Consider the following 22,292-nt stretch of genomic DNA (forward strand, 5'->3'; position numbering starts at 1 on the left):
AATGAAACAGAGTGTGATACATATTTAGTACATTCAGAGGTTTAAGTGTGGCCACCTACCTGAGTGTGGCAGTGAGTGCTGGGATGCTACAAAGGAAGGTGAAGCTGATAATGATGAAAAGCAAGGAGAGGAAGGCTGGCATGTGATGGCAGGAGCTGCCACACTTCCCTGCCAGAGCGAAGCCTTCCTCATCCAATGACACATTACCCACCACACAGCTACATCCAGAGTACACCTAGAGACGAAAACATAAGGCAGATATAAATGTATAATGTATAACTGCTGAAACACACTTCAGCCTCTACATACAGTGGGCTATATAGTTATTGAACATGTTGCCAGTTTTCTAAGTTAATTTCTAAACATAATATTGACATGAAATTCTCCCCAAATGTTGATAACAACCCAAGGAAATTACACATGCAAGAAATCAAACCATATAGATGTCCATAAATTAATATATGTGTGTAATAATGAGAATGGACACAGTCCATGAACATGCTTACTACTATGTATTTAATACTTCATACATAAGCCTTTGTAGGTGATGATGGCTTTAAGACACACCCTGTATGGAGAAACTGGTCACATGCATTGCTCAGGTGTGATTTTGTAGTTTTCGTTAACTTTATCTGTATTGTTATTTTAAGGTTGGAACTGACTCTTAAAGAGCACATTGTGACATTGTTTCCCTTTGTGTGTCCCCTCTATGTTGTCTTGCAGGTCCCTGGTAGGAACAGGACAATCTTTGCTTCTATCAACACCCGGCCCGTCTTCTCTTTCTTTTTGGGATATCTTCTGATGTATTACTTTAGGTAAACAAAACCTTATATTTACTCTATCATTCAAACACCTATCTGACTGCTGATAGCACACAAACCAAGGTTAGGTAAAGTATAATGTTAAGGTTCTTTTTGTAGGCAGGTGGATATTGGTTAGGCTTAGGCACCAAAGTTACTTTGACTAGTTCAGAGAAAGATTGTGGTTTGAGTAAAAATATAACAAGTTGGAACCCTTTTAACTGTTGCATCACAGGAACACTAAAGAGCATCTTGTGCACATCTCTGGGACACCAGTGGATTTGACTAGACAGCAGAGAATTTTTATCATAAAAATCAGAATAATCATTTATAAATATATTATGAAGTATATGTCTGTGAAGGTTCTCAGTCATCCAGGTCATCGTAGTCAAAGGAGCTTGCAAAGAAAAGTGTCTGGACTTCTTTAAGTTACTTGAAGACGTTTCACCTCTCATCCGAGAAGCTTCTTCAGTTCTGAGGTCAAATGGTGGAGAGTCCCAGATATAAACCTAGTGGGAGTATCCCCCCCTGAGATCAGATGGCCCAGGATGTGAGTGGGCGTTAAGGCGTCTGGGAAGGGATCTCAAAACTGGATTATAGATGGCAGAGAGTTGGTGTCGTAAACCACCGCCTCTGTTCAAAGATGGTCGCTCACAGTGGACATAGATGGCTTCTTTCACTCCTCTTTCAAACCATCTGTCCTCTCTGTCCAAAATGTGAACATTGGCATCCTCGAAAGAGTGTCCTTTATCCTTAAGATGCAGATGGACTGCTGAGTCTTGTCCTGTGGAGGTGACTCTTCTATGTTGTGCCATGCGCTTGTGAAGTGGCTGTTTGGTCTCTCCAATGTAGAGGTCTGGGCATTCCTCGCTGCACTGTACAGCATACACCACATTGTTAAGTCTGTGTTTTGGCGTTTTGTCTTTCGAGTGAACCAGTTTTTGTCTGAGCGTGTTGCTGGGTCTGAAATGCACTGGGATGTCATGCTTGGAGAAAACTCTCCTGAGTTTTTCTGATACACCGGCTACATAGGGGATGACAATGTTGTTGCGTCTGTCTTTCTTATCCTCCCTCGCTGGTGTCTGATCTTCTTTTCTGTGCCTCTTTGCTGACTTTAGGACAGGACACCATGGTTTCATCTGGATCCAGGGTAAGTTTCTGGACCTTGTCGGTGAAGTCGGTGGAGTTCTTGATGTGGTGTGGGGTGTTCCCCACGAGAGGAGCAAGGATGGTAGCAAGGTGTTTAGCAATGTTATAAGTGGCTGAGTTTATGCTACTGACTATGGGTCTGAGTGGGACAGCTTCCTTGTGGATTTTAGGAAGTCCGTAAATGCAGGGTATGGCATCCCCTGGGTAAAGGCGGTGTCCTTTGATGTAGTCTCTCTCTTCACTTGCATACCCACCACGGAGGCCGTGGAGACTGTCAGAAAACGACTACAAGAAGACAGCTCCTTGGAAGACAGGACCAACTTCACACCCGATCAGATTTGCACACTGTTAGACCTCTGCCTCACCACTACATATTTCAAATACAACGAAGGCTTTTACAGACAAAAACATGGCTGTGCCATGGGCTCCCCCGTGTCACCTATTGTAGCCAACCTTTACATGGAGGAAGTGGAAAGGAAGGTCTTGGCTCTTTCAAAGGAAGAGTACCCAGCAACTGGTACAGATATGTAGACGACACCTGGGTCAAAATCAAGACACAAGAAGTGGAATCCTTCAATGCGCACATTAACGCTGTGGATAAAAACATCAAGTTCACTAGGGAAGACACAAAGGACGACTGTTTGCCTTTCCTGGACTGCGCCGTGCACATTGAAGAGAACGGCAACCTCAACATCGAAGTTTACCGGAAGCCCACACACACGGACCAGTACCTCCTCTTTGACTCCCATCACCCTCTGGAACACAAACTTGGAGTAATTAGGACCCTACACCACCGGGCAGAACATGTTCCCTCTAAGCCTGAAGGAAAAAAGAAGGAACACACGCATGTAAAGGAAGCACTCAAAACGTGCAGCTATCCTAAATGGGCGTTCTTAAAGTCAGCAAAGAGGCACAGAAAAGAAGATCAGACACCAGCGAGGGAGGATAAGAAAGACAGACGCAACAACATTGTCATCCCCTATGTAGCCGGTGTATCAGAAGAACTCAGGAGAGTTTTCTCCAAGCATGACATCCCAGTGTACAGTGGGGCAAAAAAGTATTTAGTCAGCCACCGATTGTGCAAGTTCCCCCACTTAAAATGATGACAGAGGTCAGTAATTTGCACCAGAGGTACACTTCAACTGTGAGAGACAGAATGTGAAAAAAAAAATCCATGAATCCACATGGTAGGATTTGTAAAGAATTTATTCGTAAATCAGGGTGGAAAATAAGTATTTGGTCAATAACAAAAATACAACTCAATACTTTGTAACATCACCTTTGTTGGCAATAACAGAGGTCAAACGTTTAATATAGGTCTTTACCAAGTTTGCACACACAGTAGCTGGTATTTTGGCCCATTCCTCCATGCAGATCTTCTCGAGAGCAGTGATGTTTTGGGGCTGTCGCTGAGCAACACGGACTTTCAACTCCCGCCACAGATTTTCTATGGGGTTGAGGTCTGGAGACTGGCTAGGCCACTCCAGGACTTTCAAATGCTTCTTACGGAGCCACTCCTTTGTTGCCCGGTCGGTGTGTTTTGGATCATTGTCATGTTGGAAGACCCAGCCTCGTTTCATCTTCAAAGTTCTCACTGATGGAAGGAGGTTTTGGCTCAAAATCTCACGATACATGGCCCCATTCATTCTGTCCTTAACACGGATCAGTCGTCCTGTCCCCTTGGCAGAAAAAACAGCCCCATAGCATGATGTTTCCACCCCCATGCTTCACAGTAGGTATGGTGTTCTTGGGATGCAACTCAGTATTCTTCTTCCTCCAAACACGACGAGTTGAGTTTATACCTAAAGGTTCTACTTTGGTTTCATCTGACCACATGACATTCTCCCAATCCTCTGCTGTATCATCCATGTGCTCTCTGGCAAACTTCAGACGGGCCTGGACATGCACTGGCTTCAGCAGCAGAACACGTCTGGCACTGCAGGATTTGATTCCCTGCCGTTGTAGTGTGTTACTGATGGTGACCTTTGTTACTTTGGTCCCAGCTCTCTGCAGGTCATTCACCAGGTACCCCCGTGTGGTTCTGGGATCTTTGCTCACCGTTCTCATGATCATTTTGACCCCACGGGATGAGATCTTGCGTGGAGCCCCAGATCAAGGGAGATTATCAGTGGTCTTGTATGTCTTCCATTTTCTGATGATTGCTCCCACAGTTGATTTTTTCACACCAAGCTGCTTGCCTATTGTAGATTCACTCTTCCCAGTCTGGTGCAGGTCTACAATACTTTTCCTGGTGTCCTTCGAAAGCTCTTTGGTCTTGGCCATGGCGGAGTTTGGAGTCTGACTGTTTGAGGCTGTGGACAGGTGTCTTTTATACAGATGATGAGTTCAAACAGGTGCCATTCATACAGGTAACGAGTGGGGGACAGAAAAGCTTCTTACAGAAGACGTTACAGGTCTGTGAGAGCCAGAGACTTTCCTTGTTTGAGGTGACCAAATACTTATTTTCCACCCTAATTTACGAATAAATTCTTTACAAATCCTACCATGTGGATTCATGGATTTTTTTTTCACATTCTGTCTCTCACAGTTGAAGTGTACCTCTGGTGCAAATTACTGACCTCTGTCATCATTTTAAGTGGGGGAACTTGCACAATCGGTGGCTGACTAAATACTTTTTTGCCCCACTGTATTTCAGACCCAGCAACACGCTCAGACAAAAACTGGTTCACTCGAAAGACAAAACGCCAAAACACAGACTTAACAATGTGGTGTATGCTGTACAGTGCAGCGAGGAATGCCCAGACCTCTACATTGGAGAGACCAAACAGCCACTTCACAAGCGCATGGCACAACACAGAAGAGCCACCTCCACAGGACAAGACTCAGCAGTCCATCTGCATCTTAAGGATAAAGGACACTCCTTCGAGGATGCCAATGTTCACATTTTGGACAGAGAGGACAGATGGTTTGAAAGAGGAGTGAAAGAAGCCATCTATGTCCACTGTGAGCGACCATCTTTGAACAGAGGCGGTGGTTTACGACACCAACTCTCTGCCATCTATAATCCAGTTTTGAGATCCCTTCCCAGACGCCTTAACGCCCACTCACATCCTGGGCCATCTGATCTCAGGAATTCGCATGATAAGGTGGGGCCAGGTTTCACAATGAACTCACCCGAAACCCTGGCTGATTGGGATCTTGTATCTATCCATGTAATCAGTATGCAGTTATTCTCTTTTAAGTCTCTTCGAAGATATGATATAATCCTAAACATTGTACATAATTTCATATTTGCAATATTTTTTTTTGCATCTCTGTCAATAAAATGCACTTTTTGCACTGCAGTAAGTGGCTCTGCTGCAAAATTCAGCTTTTATTCTAAAATGTATCAATGAAAGTGAGCCACAGAGGATTGTGCATTTTTCTGCTCCTGAGTTTGAAATAATTGTAAAATAACTCAATATTTCAAAACAGTCAGATTGCATCATTTCTGCAAAAGAAAAGATTTTAGCTTATCAGACACATGTGTATCACAAAGTCATCCCCTGTAAAAGCTCAGGCTTCCTGCTATTTCCCAATCTGTCTAAAAAATATGGTGTAATTTCCCCTGTGAGCAAAGTGTGAGCGATACCTGTTTGCCCGTTGAGAGTTGGGTGTGGTTAATGGAGGTGCAGCCAGCATGGCAAGGGGAGTAATACATCACACCGTCTGCCCCACACACTGGGTTGTAGAGCTCTCTGACACAACTACAGCCTGCATTACAGCCCACATCTAAGGAAGAGCTGCAGTTAGGAGGGAGAGAAAGAAGGACAGAAATGAGAGGAAACAAATGAGGGGAGAGCGTGATAGAACTGATGAGGATACATCACTAGAGCTCAGTATTAGAATGAACCACTGATTACTGTTCCAGTGATTGATGCTCACAATAAACAAAGCAAGTTAAATTACAAAGTTTTTCCTTACACCGAGCCAAAAGAGCAAGCCACAAAGTCTAAACGTTTTCTAAACTCTTTGTTTCAGATTGTTGTTCTACTTTTTGTTCTATGTAAGAGGATAAATGTCATATAAACAGCTCTGTCTGCAAGAACATAAGACTTCCAATCTGCTGACCAAACATTCTGTCAAGGCCAGTGAGAAGAAAGCTCGCTTACAGGAGCAATGTGCCCATTGATCAATGGGTGTGTGGAGATTAAGTAAAAAGAAACTGTTAACTACAACTAGTGTTTCTGCATGTACTGAAGCCACACACATGCCCAGGGTACATTAGTCTTGGCCTTGTGTCCATCTGCAGAGTACAATACATCCTAAGTGGTAAAGCACAAATCCCCAATCTAATTAACCCTATAAGTTCAGAGTCATCATTGGAGTTAACCTGAACCTAAGAACACTTTGCAATCAGAAAATGTAATTTTACTTTTGATTAAACTGTTCTCCTAAGTCTTGGCAATCAAGGGACAAAGAAGATAATCATTCTAATGTATCTGCCTGACATCCCTCTCATTCAGATCAGTGATTATAATGGTTGGACTTGGATTTTTTAAAAAGGCCTATCAGAATGTCTGTGGACAATATCCCAATGCTTTGCAAAGGTATCTTACTGTCCTGGAACTAAAGCAATACTTATATTCACTGGGTGAGTAGGCAGCAAGTGCAAGAACATCAAAAATAATCTCTGATATGGCTGGATGGTGTGGCACTGAGAAACATTGTGGTAAAAGATATCCAAATGCAATATGATTGGATTTATATTTAATTCAATTTCAATTCAATTTCATTTATATAGTTGCAAATCATAGCAACAGTTGCCTCAAGGAAGGTGAATCCCTGCAAAAAAAAGAGAGGAAACCCCATCAGACGACGCCCTAGGAGCAAGCACTCCGTTAAGCAGGAAGGGAAAATCTCCCTTTTAACAGGAAGAAACCTCCAGCAGAAACAGGCTCAAGGAGGGGGAACCATCTGCCATGACTGGTTAGGGGTGGGAGGAGGAAGTTTTATGGATTTATCGTAACATTTAATATTATATTAAATGCTTTTGTTAATATTTAATAAGTTAATATTTAATAAAAGCAGTAATACTATATAACAGCCTTTTATTTGACGGTAGCAATTTTAGTTTCCTTCTTAAATCTAAAGGGTAGCTGGCTTATTCCACTGCACTGCAGCTCAACACAAACAAAGTCCCTGTTTACATTTACACTGATATAAAACTTTTCTGCTCATTTGAAGCTATAACATGACAGTGAACACAATTTACCACAGTGCACCAATACTTCAAGTGTGACTTAAAGTCCAAAGTAATTTCTGGCCAGATATAATTAATTTGGTATGGGCTGGCTTGTGTTCACATGGCAGCAGTAAAGAGGAACCACGAGGGAGGAACTTCAGAGAAAACATTACCTAGCACAGAGACAGTGAGATGAATGTAAAACTTACCTGGTCAGATCTGACAGACAGGTACATTAACCTCGTGTAGAATAAAACTAACAACAGTCAGAACCAATTTAACTTAAAGAAATCATAACTAAAATAACGAGTTCTATACACAGCTTACCTGTTTCTGAGGTACAGTTTACTTGGGCTGTCATACACATTTTTGTACAGGTCCAGTTGCTGTTTAGTCTTCAGACCAGACTGGTAAGGCACTGTGACACCAGCCATGGGCACGTTGGGGCAGTGGATGACAAAGATGAAGATGGCGAGCAGACTGACCATGGCACACATCATGCAGAAGCGGATGATACCTCGACACCGCAGGTTCAACTTCTTTACAATGTAGCCACCCAAGAAGGTGCCCCCACCTCCTGCTGGTACCACCATATATCCTGAGAGAAAAAGAATAAAAGCATAACGGATCAATGTTGTTGATATATGAAAGAGTCCCATCTGTCCAACAGAGGAGCAAGACCTCCAGACTTAAAGAGGCATAAAATGATCCCAAACCATGAACCATGTAATATTTATCTCATCTGTAGTTTTTTGGGGGTATCAGGGAGAAATGTGATCATGTTGTGCTGCTCGTTGTGGAGGAAGACTGATTGATGATAAGCATTGACCGCCCGGGATTAGTAAAGAGGAAGTGAGGGCAGCTATGAAGAGGATGAGGAGTGGAAAGGCAGCCTGTGGAGGTATGCAGATATGAAGGAGAGAAAGCAGTGGACTTTTTTATTAGATTGTTTAACGCAATCCTGGAGAGTGACAGGATGCCAGAAAAGTGAAGAAGAAGTGTGCGAGTACCAGTTTTCAGGAACAATGTGCAAAGCAGGTGATGTGCAAAACTGCAGTAATGCTGATGATGATCAATGAATAGCAGTAAGCAGCAGTAAACAGATTACTTTAAATGTCTGGGGTCAACCAACCAAAGCAACAAACAGTGGAAAAGAGAAGTGAAAAGGAAAGAGCAAGCAGCGTGGAGTAGGTGGAGATGAGTATCAGGGTGGATTTGTGACTGAGGATAGCAGCAATAGTGAAACGGTGGCACTGACAAAAGGGTGTGCAGACTGTGATCAGCTGACCTGTGCTGCAATTTCCATAGTCAGGGGTCTACGTGGATTTAGTCAACTGAATTCAACTAGATGTAAAGAGATGTTTCACTAGCTTTGTGGCCGATTACCAGATATTACAAAAAGGGAGAAATGGTAAGTGAATCAAATCAGCATCATCACCTTAAACAGAAATTGATGTCTTCTAACCTTGATGTCAGCCAGCGACAACACCCTAGGCCTAGATGCAACCAGTCCACCACAGTGCATCACTGTAAACTTTGGCAGTAATTAGTTTGTCTGGTATTTTCATGCACCTTTGAATAACACAAAATCATATACATCAATTTGGTTTGTACGACCTTTCAGAATTGTTTTTTTTTCTACCTGGGAGATACAACAACTATACAGTTATCTCCAAGACACATTATGTGACAAACTACACAAAAACTATTGATGTGTTTGGTGACATTTGTTAGGCTGTTTGGATGCTGGGACGCCCTTCTGGATCATTCTGACCTACTTTAAACCCTGATAATACAGTTGACTTGAATGTTGGAAAGCTACTAATGCTGACACAGGTTTACTAGGTAATTAATAACTAGTTGGCTAACTGCCCTGTACTATAGACAGTAAGTGTTCTACATTTTGACCTGTGAATCATACACTGTGAGTATCATACCATTTTATATTACGTGATTAATATTCTGAATCACATTGTGCAGTAATTTAAAAGTAGAATGAAAAATATGTGTCATGGTCCGTGGTCCTGTATCTGTGGAATGCGTGATGCTCGGGTAGCCACACCCCCGGGCTGGGCCATCACCGGCACACCTGCTGTCCATCGCGGTGATTACATGCAGATCTACTTAACCCGGCGCTGACGGATGCTCCACGCCAGTCCGTTAGTCACCTCACAGTGGTTTCGACTCGGCGTCTGCCACCTGCCTGTCCTCCGGCTCAACTGGATCACTCGGTGCATCATCTGGCCCATTCGCTATCCCCACGGACTTCCTGCTCACGGACTGCCACACTTCCCTCCCGAGCTCCCACGGTCCCGTTCTATCGTAAGCCCCCTACTCTAACTCAGTCCTGATGTGTTTTCCCCGCTTCCCGGCTCCCTAGTAATCATCTCCCCTTTCTATTGCAGCCTCCCACGGTCCCGATCCTGGCTTCCTCATGTCATTGTTTCCCCGGGTTTTTAGTTCCTTGTTTTGCTCCCTAGTTTTCCCGGGTTGCCTTTCGTTATTATAATAAAGTATATTTTCTGTTAGCGCGGAGTCTGCGTCTGGATCCTTTTGTGCACGCGTGCCGCGGCGCATGACAATATGCAGCTTTTATATTCAGATATGAGTTTGCCAAGAAAGATACTCAAAGTAATTACAAATGGCTTATTAAATTATGAGATTAACTCTAGAATTAATAGCTGACCTTGTTTACTAAATTCAGTATTTTACTTTGTGAGAAACTTGCAGTTATAGTTTCAGCAGAGGTGCTAATGTTAGCTAACATTTCCCAAAGGTAAGATTGGATTTGATCGCCAAAACCAAACGATCCCTCCATGATTTACATATTCTACAGCAGGTGACAGTAGTTTTCCCTTTATAGTCAAATTTCTCTTTAGCCTAGCATATTACATTCAGTAAAACAGTATTGTTCCTTGTTTCTCTTTAACATTGTTACTAGCAAAAACTACTATCTGACCTATATGATATTTTGGATTTTTTTGTATTCATTTTGTATTCATGTAGAGGTTGTGCTGCATTTGTTGACCTTCTAGACTATGATTATCTAGTATCCTCTCTTACTAGCAGTTTATGTATGGCACTGACAAAAGGGTCAGTGCCACCAGCATAGGAGGCACTAAGGGAATGGTCTATGATGGAACAAAAGCACCTAAAATTTCAAATTTTCACAAAAAAATAGATCCTCTCTTTTAGATCAGTGTTATTTCACAAGCTGTTGTGAAGATTTTCTAAGGTTCAATAAATAAAGTAATAAAATGAGCTAAATGCATAGTGAAAGTTGCCCATGTGATGGGCCTCTTTACTTTTCACTCACCAAACCATGTGGCAGCCTCTGATGCACTGAGACTGAACTGTGATTCCAAGAACTTTGGACCAAAAGTGGACATGCCAGCAATGAGGGTGGCCTCAGTAGCCCCAGCCAAACACAGGAACAGGAAGGTGGGGTTTTTTAGGAGAAGCAGCACAGATCTGGAAATACACAGTAAGAGAGAGAGGGTGAGAGTCAGGGGGCATCAATGTGTGAAGCCACTGTGACTGAACAAACCTGAGCTTCCTTTTTCATTAATGCACCCTGCTCTAATCTCAAGATGTTCTTAATATAGAGCAGATACACACTGCTGTAAATCCAAATACATATACCGTATTTCCCGGACTACAGAGCGCACCTGAATATTAGCCGCACAAGCTAAAATCAGGGGAAAATCCTGTTTTGTACATACATTAGCCACACCTGACTAAAAGCCGCAGGTGTTTCAATATTGACTTATCATATGTAAGAGAATATGCACAAATCGAATTGTCAGGAAAGAGATGGCTGTTTGGAGACACACCACTTTTATTAATATTTTGAAAAACAAGTTATGGGTACATATTTGCTAGGGGTGCAACGATATTCGTATCGATATTGAACCGTTCGATACAGTGCTTTCGGTTCGGTACGCATATGTATCGAACAATACAACATTTGTAATTTATTTTATCAATTTTCCTTCTGACGATGCTGTCTGTGTTGAGCGCTCAGTGAATCTGTGTTCGACTACTCCGCCTAGGCTGCACTGTCGAGCGCAGATCCACTGAGCGCTCAACACAGACAGCATAGTCAGAAGGAAGAGCGCAGGGCAAGCTAGCGAGACAGAAGTTAAGCTCTCCTTGCAACATTCAGATCTGGCGTTTGGAATTATTTTGGTTTTCATGTGACATATGACCCTGAAGGTAAGCGAGTCATGGACTAAAGTAAAACAGTATGTTGGATGTGCCATGCAATGCTCAATTACATTGGTGTGAACTAGTGTGTTAGCGCAGTTAGCTCGTTAACGTGTTTGCCGTCTAGCCCCATGCACAGAGCGATCGGCGGTAGCTCGTTAACGGAGATTTGCCGTGTTGTGGCGTTAAGGTCATTTCAACGAGATTAACCTGAAAGCACTAGTGGGAACACAACGAATATGACTGCACATTTACGCCGACATCATCCTAGTGCAAAGACAAAAACAACAAGCATGCTACTAACTTTAGCCGAGTCATTTAGACAGCTGTTAGCACATGGTTCTCCTTATGCTGCTGAGAATATAGCCCAGAAGAAGCGGATAGTATAGCTTTTATTTTGGAAAGAGACATTTCTCTGTAATAAACTCTCTTTTCCAAAGATGAGTGATTCCTCAATCAGATACAGGGCTTGCAATATCGCTAGCCCGACGTCCCGGAGCTAGCGATTTTTTCAGTCGGGCTACCAAAATCTATCTCTTCCCTGCCCGTCGGGCTATTGTAGGAAAAATATATGTCAATGCTTTTGCATTCTTTCAGAAATGTAGCTGGGTAATTATGTCATTGGCATCGGTGAGCCACTGTCAATATGTGACATATTGAAGTCGCGTTTGAATTTGCGCTTGATTTTTTGCTTTCACTTTGCAATCGTGCGAACTGTGTATAGAGAGCGACAGCACTGATCTGTGAGTGATGATAATTTGTGCACCAATTCCTCTGACATCGTCTTATTAATCGTTAGCTTACTATGCAAACATGACAAGTGAAATCTCCCGCAGCTTAAACATGTGAGAGGTTGATCGCGCAGAGAATCGCTGAGCTTATGTGAGTGAGTGTGTAAAAGCATTTCAGTTCTGCTGAGCCAAATAAGACAGGTCAGGGTGAAGAAGTGACAGCCAAAGAAAAGCTTACCACAAAACGGAGAAGTTATGACAAATCAGACTATAAGGCAAAAAGAAAGTGCAGCTTTATGGTTTCATGGACAAAAGAATTTCTGTGGCTGCAATATGATGAGCTAAATAACCAGGGCTGCACATAAGTGGTCCGCAGGTGCGCATTCGCTGTCAAAATAAAAAACACGCACAAGGGTTAGGGTTAAATTTAAAAACTGTACTTTTGAGTTAAAATATATATTTATAATTTTAATAAATGACAAATTAAAAATGCATGAACATTTTTTTGTATCGAAAAAATATCGAACCGTGACACCAAAGTATCGAACCGAACCGAACCGTGAATTTTGTGTATTGTTGCACCCCTAATATTTGCATAACCTTTTAGGGTATATGTACAAGTAGTGGTAATTATAAGTACAAAACATGTACTGTGCTTCATAAATGAGTAACAAATGTAGTACATAACAATAACCTACAGCACACCAGAAAAATAGATTCAGACTACCTTTTAGGCTCAGGTGCAGTGACACGGCTTTAACAAGAAGAAAAGTCAGTCATTCACCACCATCTTTCTCTTCTTCCTGCGCACTAAAACCACCAAAGTCCTCTTCTCCAGTGTCGGAAACGAACAGGCTCAGGGTGGCTTCATCATCCACTCTCAGCTCCTTTCTTTCGTTGTCACTTTCAAAACCAAAGAAATCCTCATTGTCAGTGTCAGAGTCGAACACCCTCTGAAGAGCCTCCTCTCCATCAGGCAGCAGTCCAGCCCTTCGAAATCCGTTGGTGATCGTGGATGTTTTCACACTTTTCCACGCTGTCAGAATCCAGTGGTGGAGTTGGGCATAACTTGCTTTTTGCAAGTTTATCGCCGCTCATCATCCACGCCTCCAGCTGAACGCGTAGTGCTACTTTGAAGTTTGTTTTTCGCGCTACTTCGTACGGCACTACGTTGCCTGGCGGATGGACATGTGACCAACATACCACTCTTGAACTCCGATCCTTCCGCCAGGCAACGTAGTGCCGTACAACAGCGGAACAAACAAAACAAATCCGCTCATGGACAATCCATAGAAAAGCCGCACCTGACTAAAAGCCGCAGGGTTCAAAGCTTGTGCAAAAAGTAGCGGCTTATAGCCCGACAATTACGGTAATCAAGTTACATAACGTATCATGTAACTCTCTGTAATCTCCACAGAGATGCGATCACAGTAAGCTCATAGTATATATGGTTGTGAAATGGAAAGGAGCAATACTGTCACTCATTTGTGCTGTTCTGCATTCATAGCTGCCTGTCGTTGCTTTAGGATGACAGTAAACTTATTAACATTAAGGTTTTCTGTGACATTTTAGAGGTGAATTTGCATGGTGAACTAATCCTTGCATAAGCCACACTGATAAACTTGAGCTACATAATGCCAATGAGAAACAGCAGTAAAACCAGTACCAATGGTAAGAGAGCCCACATGTGGTTCGAGATGTCTGTCTCCCAGAACAGCAACATGGGGCTTAGGTTGAAAGCACTGCAGGCTTCATTAAAAGTAATAATTGCTACATGTAACAAACTAAAAACTAAAACTAATTAATCTGTATTCTCCAAAGAAAACAATATGTTTCTGATTTATCTAACGCACTGTTCTTTTGTTAAGCCAACTAGCCACTTTTCATGTAAAGAAACAAGGAGATGCAAACAATAGTTTGCATTGGAAAAAAGTGGAGGCTCTTTGCAGCAACAAAACAGATTTTACATTAATCCTTTTAACAGTCTAGTTATTAGTTTTTAGCCATTTAGAACCACCATTCCCAAATGGGATTTGTTTGTTTATCAGGATGATTAAGCTAGAGATTATGGATGCATTTGCAATATTCTTTTTTCTGTACCAGAGGTCGCTTAGAAATTATTAATCTTAGTGCTGATCAGTACATTCCTAAGTGAAAGTATTCCTAAGTGTTTTGAAAAATTAGACGCTGTCACAAACTAATCAAGATACAGATATCCTTCGGGATCCTGCTGCTTAATCACAGCACTGTGAGGACAGAGGTTTTAGCCTTGGTAGAGGTTTGTAACAGTGAACAGTTATTTATTTAAGTGGTTAGTATATTTGGGCATCATCAGTGTAAAAGTGGGAAGCTGTAATACAGAAGTGGACCCAGAGGTAAAGCATGTCACAGGTCAGTGAGGCAGTGTTGGAAGAATAGTTACCAATGGTGATGGAAACGTACAGCTCAGGGTAGTACTAAAAATACCAATACATTACTCCGGATGATGAGGCAAGTGAGATCTTGTGGTTAAATGCATCAAATGCAGCAGTGAGATCCAGTAATATGCATGCAGCAGATTCACCAGCATGAAAAATGGCAATGGAAATTATTCATACAGCATTTTTCATTACACATAAACTCAATGTGCTCAACATAAAAGATAAAAAACAAAACAATGAAGCAAACTGTACAAAGTAATAAAATGCAATTTAAAATAGAAACTAGACGAGGTCGTGAAAGCATTTATTTCTTGAAGCTCTCTACCTTGGCATGTCTTTAACTGATTTGCCAAACTGAGGGTCTGAGGCAGTGGTGTGGCTTCCATCCTTAAGCTGGTGGGCCTCAGACACACGCATGGTCACATACTCCTGAGAGCCTGCAGGAAGACACAGAAAAGTAAGAGTGAGGCTGTTTCGAAAATATATGGTATTTTACATACCAAAGTACCACCTAATGTATTAGTCAGTGTTTTTTTAATGCCCTCTCTGTTATAAAGAAGACTGGCCATGGCCTTTGCTGGCACCTGGTAGTTGCCGTGGGTAGCCCAGGATGGGAAATGCCACCAGCAGAGCGGCTGCTCCTCCTGCTAAAAAGCCAATCCACCAAGCCCCAACCCAGTGAGGGTTCTCTGGCGTCATCTCAGGCCTGGAACATCACGCACATATGATTAAACACATTTTTAGAATCAGAATCAGAATATTGTATTGATCCCTGATAAATTATGTGCTCACAGTTGCTCCAAGACAGTAAGAATAGTACCTGACTAAACTAAATTAAATAATACAATATATTACAAAGTTACAAAATATAACAAAATAGCTCTAATATATACAAACAGCTAAAATATAAAATTCCCAGTATATAACACTAATTAAATATATATGGTTGAAACTGAGGTGCCTCTCTTATCAAACTGTAAAACGTTTCTTATTTTCTCTGTAGAGGATCTGCAATAAAGGTGTGCAACTGCTGCAGTGCGCACTTGTGCATTAGCTGGAGGAGTTGTATGAGAGATATGCACAGGCAGGAATGAACCACTTGACCTTTAAAGAGGCAGATCTCTAAAGCATCTTGTAATGAGACAGTATTGTTCTATTGTGTATATTTTTATTCTACATTCTCCCATTGTCTATTTCATATCACAATATTTGACTCTATTCCACATTCTGCATGTCAGCTTTTGTTTATTCCCAGTTTAGTAATCTCTAATTGGTTTTAGTACATTGCATTCTAGTCAGTGGTTTTGTAAATCATTTTTTTGGCCATTTTAGCCTTTATTTATGTATTGGAAATGACAGTAAGGTAACTAGGTGAGAGGATAAGGGGCACTCTCCCTAGTCTTGCCCTGCAGACTAGAACCCAGGCCCTTGCAGGCCTTACCTATGTGAGGTAAGCCATAGCAGTGCCCCGACTCAGTTCTATTCTATTATACTGATCTCATTTCTTTTTGAGTCAGTTATCCTTGTCCATGGTACCAACCAAAGCAGACTCACGTTAGATGGATCTCAGTGTACATGTTGAGGAAGTAACCACCCAGCAGGTAACCGGCTGCTGGACCCACAATGGCTGCTGTGTAGAAGATCCCTAAGGGGAGGGGGGGAAGACCATAGACACAGAGCAAGGGTGTGTCAGTACAATGACTCCAGCGTCTACCTCCTGTTTCCTACTTACTCTTCCTGTCCTACAGGTTAAAAGGGCCATTGTTCTTTATATGGGCTCTGCATCTAGAAAATTTCCTGTTGTGTTTGTGTGTTTTCATAAAAGCAATGTGCTCTGCTGTTATTTGAAAGAGAATGATAGCTAAATGCTGAAAAGGGGTCATGACAGGAGCCTAGAGGGTCAAATTTACAAGACTTGCAGTAGATGGCATCAGACAATGACAGTGCTCAATATGTACATTTGAGGCACATTAGCTGCTTTTACCAAACAAGCCCTTTTATCTATATCCAGTTCCTTCTTAATAGAGATTATACTGGATGGTTGCTGGTAATGAAATTATTCTGTGGAAGAGGGACAGAGACTGATAAAAGAAGGTAGACAGCTGGTGAAAGAAGTCGTGCTGTAACAGTCAGAGTATATATCTGTTCATGCACCTGCATTAGCATGTGATGCTCAAACAAAAGTCTACCTTTACATTGAGCTAAACAACAGATATATTTGAGCCTGCACCTGCAAAAGAATTATTGCTAAAAGACACAGCTGGGATTGTGTTCAGTGCCTGCTGTTTGCATATGCATTCTCACTATTCTATGTAATCAAAGCTCTGTCAAAATAATTCATCTTCAGAGAGAGTTATCACTGTCCAGCTGACAAAACGAGCCGAGCAGCACATGAATCAGCACAACTATGGCCTTAAACCTTGTATCATTTAAAAAATGCGGGAATTTAACAAAGAGTCATCAGTTTAACAAAGATGATGGAAGATCAACATAGAGCTGCACAACTGATGGAACATATATCATTGTGATTTGATGTTTAATCAGTTGATTCATTTATGAACAAAAACTAAACAACAACCAATCAGTTAATAAGCTAATAAATTATTCAAATAATTTTTCAGAGAGAGTAGTGGTTTGAATTTTTATAAATTCTCAAATTTTGATGGTTTCATATATCTATTAAATAATCAATTTATTATCACAATTTCAGTCCCATATTTCTAAAATGACCAAGTCTCTCTAGAAAAACGTCTTGGCACTCATCTTGGCATGAACTCGCATGTTCCCCCCCCCCACAGATAGGAATAAGCACCTGTCTAAATGAATAAGCTGGCCACTGAAATATAAAATGTAGATATGGTACATTTTAGTTTCTGGTAAGCTACTACTGCTACTACTACTTTAGTATTGTAATTAATAGTTATCCCCACTACCTAACAGTTGAAGCTATTATTTAACTGATGATTGACTTTCTGGGGTAATCCCAGGAATGCTGCATCTTTACTATTTTTTCAGGGACTATAATGTCAAATGCTTGGCATGAGATGAGAGAGATGACAACAGTATGTTTTTTTACATTTTTTGGCATAAATTATCATCAATCATAAATAAATGAATAGGGTTATAGTAAATAATCAACTGCAAACAAAACAGATAAAGAAGAACAGTCTGCTTGCTGCCATTTCTGGTGACTATTACTAGTAGGACTCACCTATATAAACTGGTGCATAGTTGGAGTTGACATTCTCATCCAGGTATGTGACCCCTAATGTGTAGAGAGGCGTAGCGCCCATACCATGCAAAAACTGGCCAAGCATGAACACAAAGCGATAGCTGGACAGTCCTCCTGCCTCTTTGTTCTGGCACGGGCTGGTACGGTTAGTAGAGCACATTCCTGTTTGCTCGGGTAAACTGACCTGGTAGGGAGGTGTAGTAAAGTGAGGCAAGGCAAACATCAGAGAACCCAGTGCCATGATAAGTACTCCCCATCCCAGCCAACGGGGCTTGTGACCTGTACCGCCGAAGTAACTGACAAAGGCCAGGCAGACGCATGCAGCAATGTCATAGGAACTGGCGATGAGGCCAGCCTGGTAGCTGCGCAGATCAAAGCGTCGCTCGATTGAGGTGATCACTGTGTTAATGAAGCCATTGATTATCATCCCCTGGAGGAAAGAGGCCACACAAAGGAAGAACAACACCCACCGAGGAGTGTTGAAAATTTGGATGCTTTTGGGGGTCAGAGCTCCCCAGCCACACAACTGATCTGTGTTAGTAGAGATTAACTTTAGCCCAATCTCTGCATTAGGTCTTGTTTCCCCCCCATATATTGGCCCAGGGAGTGCCGACGCCCCGGTGAAAATGAGTGGCTCATTAGTAATGGGACTGTCAGGGTTTCTGAGACCAGAGCCTATGGGGCTGCCTGTCTGGGAATCCACAGGACTAGGGGTGTCCAAAGAGGGGCCCCTGCTGAGAGGACAATCCTGCAGGTCCAGGAGCTCCTGTTTGGAGCTAAAAGAGGCGTCGGCATTTAGCAAGACGGGCATCGCCCCTCTGAGGGGCACTGTGAGGATCCTGTGAAGTGGATTCTATGAACTGAGGCAATAAATCAATTACCTCAACAAAAAAAAAAGGAAATTTGAAGTAATAAAGGGTCAAGAAGATATTGTGGTAAGGACTCTGCCAGATTCTTCTTGGAAATTATCTATTCTTGCTTTGTAGTTTGCACCTCATGTGTCCACGACTCTTCGTGTGCTCCTTTTTATTTGCACAAGGTTGCATATGGTGTAAAGATGGCTTTGTTACTGTGATGAGTAATAGCATCCTGAGGAGAGAAAAGAAAAATTAGATAGATTAAATAAAGAAACAACCAACTTTCGTAAAGATTTAATGCATAAAGAAGTCATCATTAGAATTTATGTACAGGCCACAGACAGTGTGACCTAGACTGATGCTTCATATTTTACCAAATGTATAAAAACACATACATACATATCTCTACATGGGCATTAAATGATTCCTGGCATTACCACCGCATTGTTTAAAGAACAGTTTTGCCTTTTAACATCATGCTGGTGCAAAAACTGCTCTAACTGTGAGTCGATTGAAGCATTATTATCAAGCATTGCACCCAATCTCAGAGTCTTACACATACAGGGAACTCATAAAACCTCAAAGTGCACACTGCTAATGAACCATAAGCATTGTTACTTTGCTCTAGTAATCACAAATAGAGCTTTCATAATCACCATCATGAAAATACTGTGCAGGTCTATTTGTTGCATAACAACTACACAACAACACAAGTGTGTATTTGAGCCATTATTGCAATCTGAAAGCTCATTTTAACTGAAGTAATGTATTTATTTATATTACTTTCTTTCATTGTGAAGTACAATGTGGAACACTAGAAACTCAATGTCCACTTGTCACAACACAAAACAAGCAGCCTTACTGACCTTCAGGGGGTCATATTTGACAGTGACAGTGATAGAGCTTAATTGGATGCATAAACAAAACAGAAGAGATTTACTGAGAAATAAGAAAAGGCGCAGCACAATAAAACAGTTTGGTCGACATATTAAATACATGCAGTACAAGCAAAGTTCTTGTTAGTTTTCCCACTCAAAGCTTGGACTCCAAGATTTACCCATCATACGTTTTGGAGTGGCAGCTTAGAAACATCTGAATAGTGAGTTTAACTGAATGCAGGAATAGCTTCTGAGCATGATCTGATGATGCTAACCTCTGAATGTTGGTTTAGTAGCACATCAACAAGTTTACTCCACCTTTCTAAGTTGTCATTATTGTGTCACTTTTATGTATCGTCAGCCTTAACAAGTGAAAGATGAAAAGCCATTTTGTTCAAGTTGTGAAAAGATTTATAGAAAGAGAACTCTTTAAATCTAAATTTGATTGAGCAATAAAAACACACTCAATATCCTTGCCAACTCCTCAGATGATGACTGGTAAAACCAAAAGCCTCCTCGTTATGTAGTGACTGTACTTACCACTGTACCAGCGCTATGGAAAAGGAAAACGTGTGTTTCCCTGATCTCAACCAAGAATGAAGAATTGTGTTGCAATGTTCAAAAACACCTTGTTCATAAACTTCTACATACAGTTATGTAACTGTGCTAAAAATGTAAAAGAGAGCACTTCCCTCTATGCCAATACTGTAAAAATCTCTAAAATACTCGCTAAAAATCTTTTAAAAAAACCCCAAAACATTTCTATTGCCAACACCTTTTAATCACCTTTTAATCTTTAAAATATTTACAACGTATCACACACAAAGCAGTTAAAATATAAAATAAATTAAATTATAAATAGAATCAGTTTACCCTCCTACCTCTATTCCTTCATATAACAGCCAACAGGACTGCTAACAGTTGTTAATCTGGGAAAATGAAAACATTTGACAGAGATGGAATAAGAGCGGCAAATAAAGATGAACAGTTACAGAGAGGTATATCCATGCTAGGTCCTAAGCCCATTTCTCAAAGCCTCTTATAACTGAAGGACTACATCAGCAAATTCCTACACAACAACCCCCGCCCCAAACGATTGGAGTCCTGCAGGCAGCCTGCAGGGAGGAAAGGAGGGAAGTGTCACCAGCCCACAAAGTCCACCTTTGAATTACTGCTCACCAATGAGCAGCAAAATTGTGAGCAAGGAGAAATATAGAAACAGTCATTTCAAATGTGGCTATAAATAATATTTGAATGTTGGTTAACAAGTTTTTGTGTTTTTTATATAGTTTTTCTTTATTTTAACAAGTGCACAAAGCTATTATTCACTTTATGTCTATGTAGGTTCTCAGTCATCCAGGTCATGGTAATCTAAGGAGCTTCCAAAGAAAAGTGACTGGACTTGTTTATGCTTCTTGAAGACAGTTCACCTTTCATCCGAGCTTCTTCAGTTCTAAGACTGAATGGTGGAGAGACCCAGGTTTTTAAGACCTATTGGAGCTTAAAAACGAATACCTTATCTGAATCTGAGGCAGAGGTGCTGTGCTGCCTCAGCTGCTACCAGGCAATTTGTCTTATTTCAGCCACGAAACATTCTGATAAACTCCCCATCACAGAATAGTTTACAGTTTTGTTTTGTTTTTTAATTTTATCACAATACAACTTAGTTGATTATATTTTTAAACCAACTGCTATTTTTTTTAACTTGCAAATTAAATCACTTTGATCACTTAAAATGTACTGGAGCCAATGTTTATGAGAGATTTACAGCTTTTAACAAAACGTGGACTTCTATGTATTTATTTACTGAAGTCAGAGGTAAAGCTATGCACTTAGTTTGCGGAGAAACAGGTTGATGTGTTTAAGGATTGCAATTTGAATTGCTATTACAAGATCAAACACACTGAGAAATCAAAAAACTTGACTAATGCAGAGTAGGAATGGATATCTGAAACTTTGTTAGCAAAATTTCAAATGCAAAAAGGACTTTTGATCAGTCTGAATGCTGAATGAACAGCACTATGACAAGGAGTAGTATGTCCATGCAGTTAGTGCATGCTTGAAAAGGCTTGGACTGAAATGGGCTAAAATGACCGGAGCTAAAAATTAACCACGTTGTTGATGTTGTAAATAAAATAGTTAACTTAAGTAGGGCAAAAGCACTGAATAACAAACGGTTTGGTGCACATCGAGGATTATGAGACTGAACATACTGATGTAGGAAACAGGTCGCTTGGCCTGGGCAAATGGCTAAAAAGAGTATGGGGCCTCATACGCATACCATATAGCATATATGGATGCTAGCATCGGGCCAAACATCTCAACCTTTGGTAAAATGGTATTCTTTTATATATGATTCTTATATAGCACTTTTCTACTCTCCCGGAACACTCAAAGTACTTTATACAAAAAAAGCGCACACAAGCATTTTCATCTATGCTTTTCAGTGCTTCCTAGCTAACATTCACACACATTCATTCTCTGATGGATGGATCAGAGAGCAACTCGGGCTTAGTATCTTGCCCAAGGATACTTGTCATGCAGACTGGGGGAGCCAGGGATTAAACCACTAACCTTCCGATCAGTAGATGACCTGCTCTACCCCCTGAGCTACAGCCAATATCTTTGAGATCTGGTATTTTCATTTCTGATACCACAGGTTATAATAGCCTGCTCAAATTCAGTGAGCCTTTTAAAATGTCCCTTCTCTAACAAATGTTTGTAAAGGCAGACATTGTTGATTTATTTTTTATAACACGTGTGGTAGCTGGACTGAAAATACCTGAATTCAACAACTGAGATCTATTGTCTGATATTGTTTATAAAAGACAGAA

At 41.1% G+C, this 22,292-nt stretch overlaps 1 protein-coding gene and 2 long non-coding RNA genes across 8 annotated transcripts in view; 2 read left to right on the top strand and 1 right to left on the bottom strand.

Annotated features, from left to right (window-relative positions):
* Window positions 1-22,292, bottom strand: part of slco4a1 (solute carrier organic anion transporter family, member 4A1) — a 40,376-nt gene that overhangs the window by 3,860 nt on the left and 14,224 nt on the right. For 3 of the 6 annotated variants that reach the window (XM_040013895.1, XM_040013899.1, XM_040013898.1), the window contains 8 exons: window positions 17,703-18,812; window positions 16,046-16,136; window positions 15,076-15,197; window positions 14,817-14,928; window positions 10,451-10,605; window positions 7,462-7,732; window positions 5,542-5,692; window positions 60-235 (listed from right to left, as the gene is read on the bottom strand). In XM_040013895.1, coding sequence (XP_039869829.1) covers window positions 60-235; window positions 5,542-5,692; window positions 7,462-7,732; window positions 10,451-10,605; window positions 14,817-14,928; window positions 15,076-15,197; window positions 16,046-16,136; window positions 17,703-18,534 — 1,910 coding nt within the window. In that variant the 5' untranslated portion in view covers window positions 18,535-18,812. Of the gene's footprint in view, window positions 1-59; window positions 236-5,541; window positions 5,693-7,461; window positions 7,733-10,450; window positions 10,606-14,816; window positions 14,929-15,075; window positions 15,198-16,045; window positions 16,137-17,702; window positions 18,813-20,331; window positions 21,155-22,292 lie in introns of those variants that run through there. The other 3 variants (XM_040013896.1, XM_040013894.1, XM_040013897.1) reach the window with 3 other exon arrangements.
* LOC120722763 lies at window positions 648-7,766 on the top strand. The gene is made up of 2 exons (XR_005693582.1): window positions 648-815; window positions 7,512-7,766. It is a non-coding gene; the product is annotated as an uncharacterized LOC120722763 (long non-coding RNA).
* On the top strand, window positions 9,197-9,662 carry LOC120722764. Its single transcript, XR_005693583.1, has 2 exons — window positions 9,197-9,456; window positions 9,540-9,662. It is a non-coding gene; the product is annotated as an uncharacterized LOC120722764 (long non-coding RNA).

The sequence above is a fragment of the Simochromis diagramma genome, unplaced genomic scaffold (genome assembly GCF_900408965.1).
Source record: "Simochromis diagramma unplaced genomic scaffold, fSimDia1.1 OVJJ01000705.1, whole genome shotgun sequence".
NCBI classification, from domain to species: domain Eukaryota; kingdom Metazoa; phylum Chordata; class Actinopteri; order Cichliformes; family Cichlidae; genus Simochromis; species Simochromis diagramma.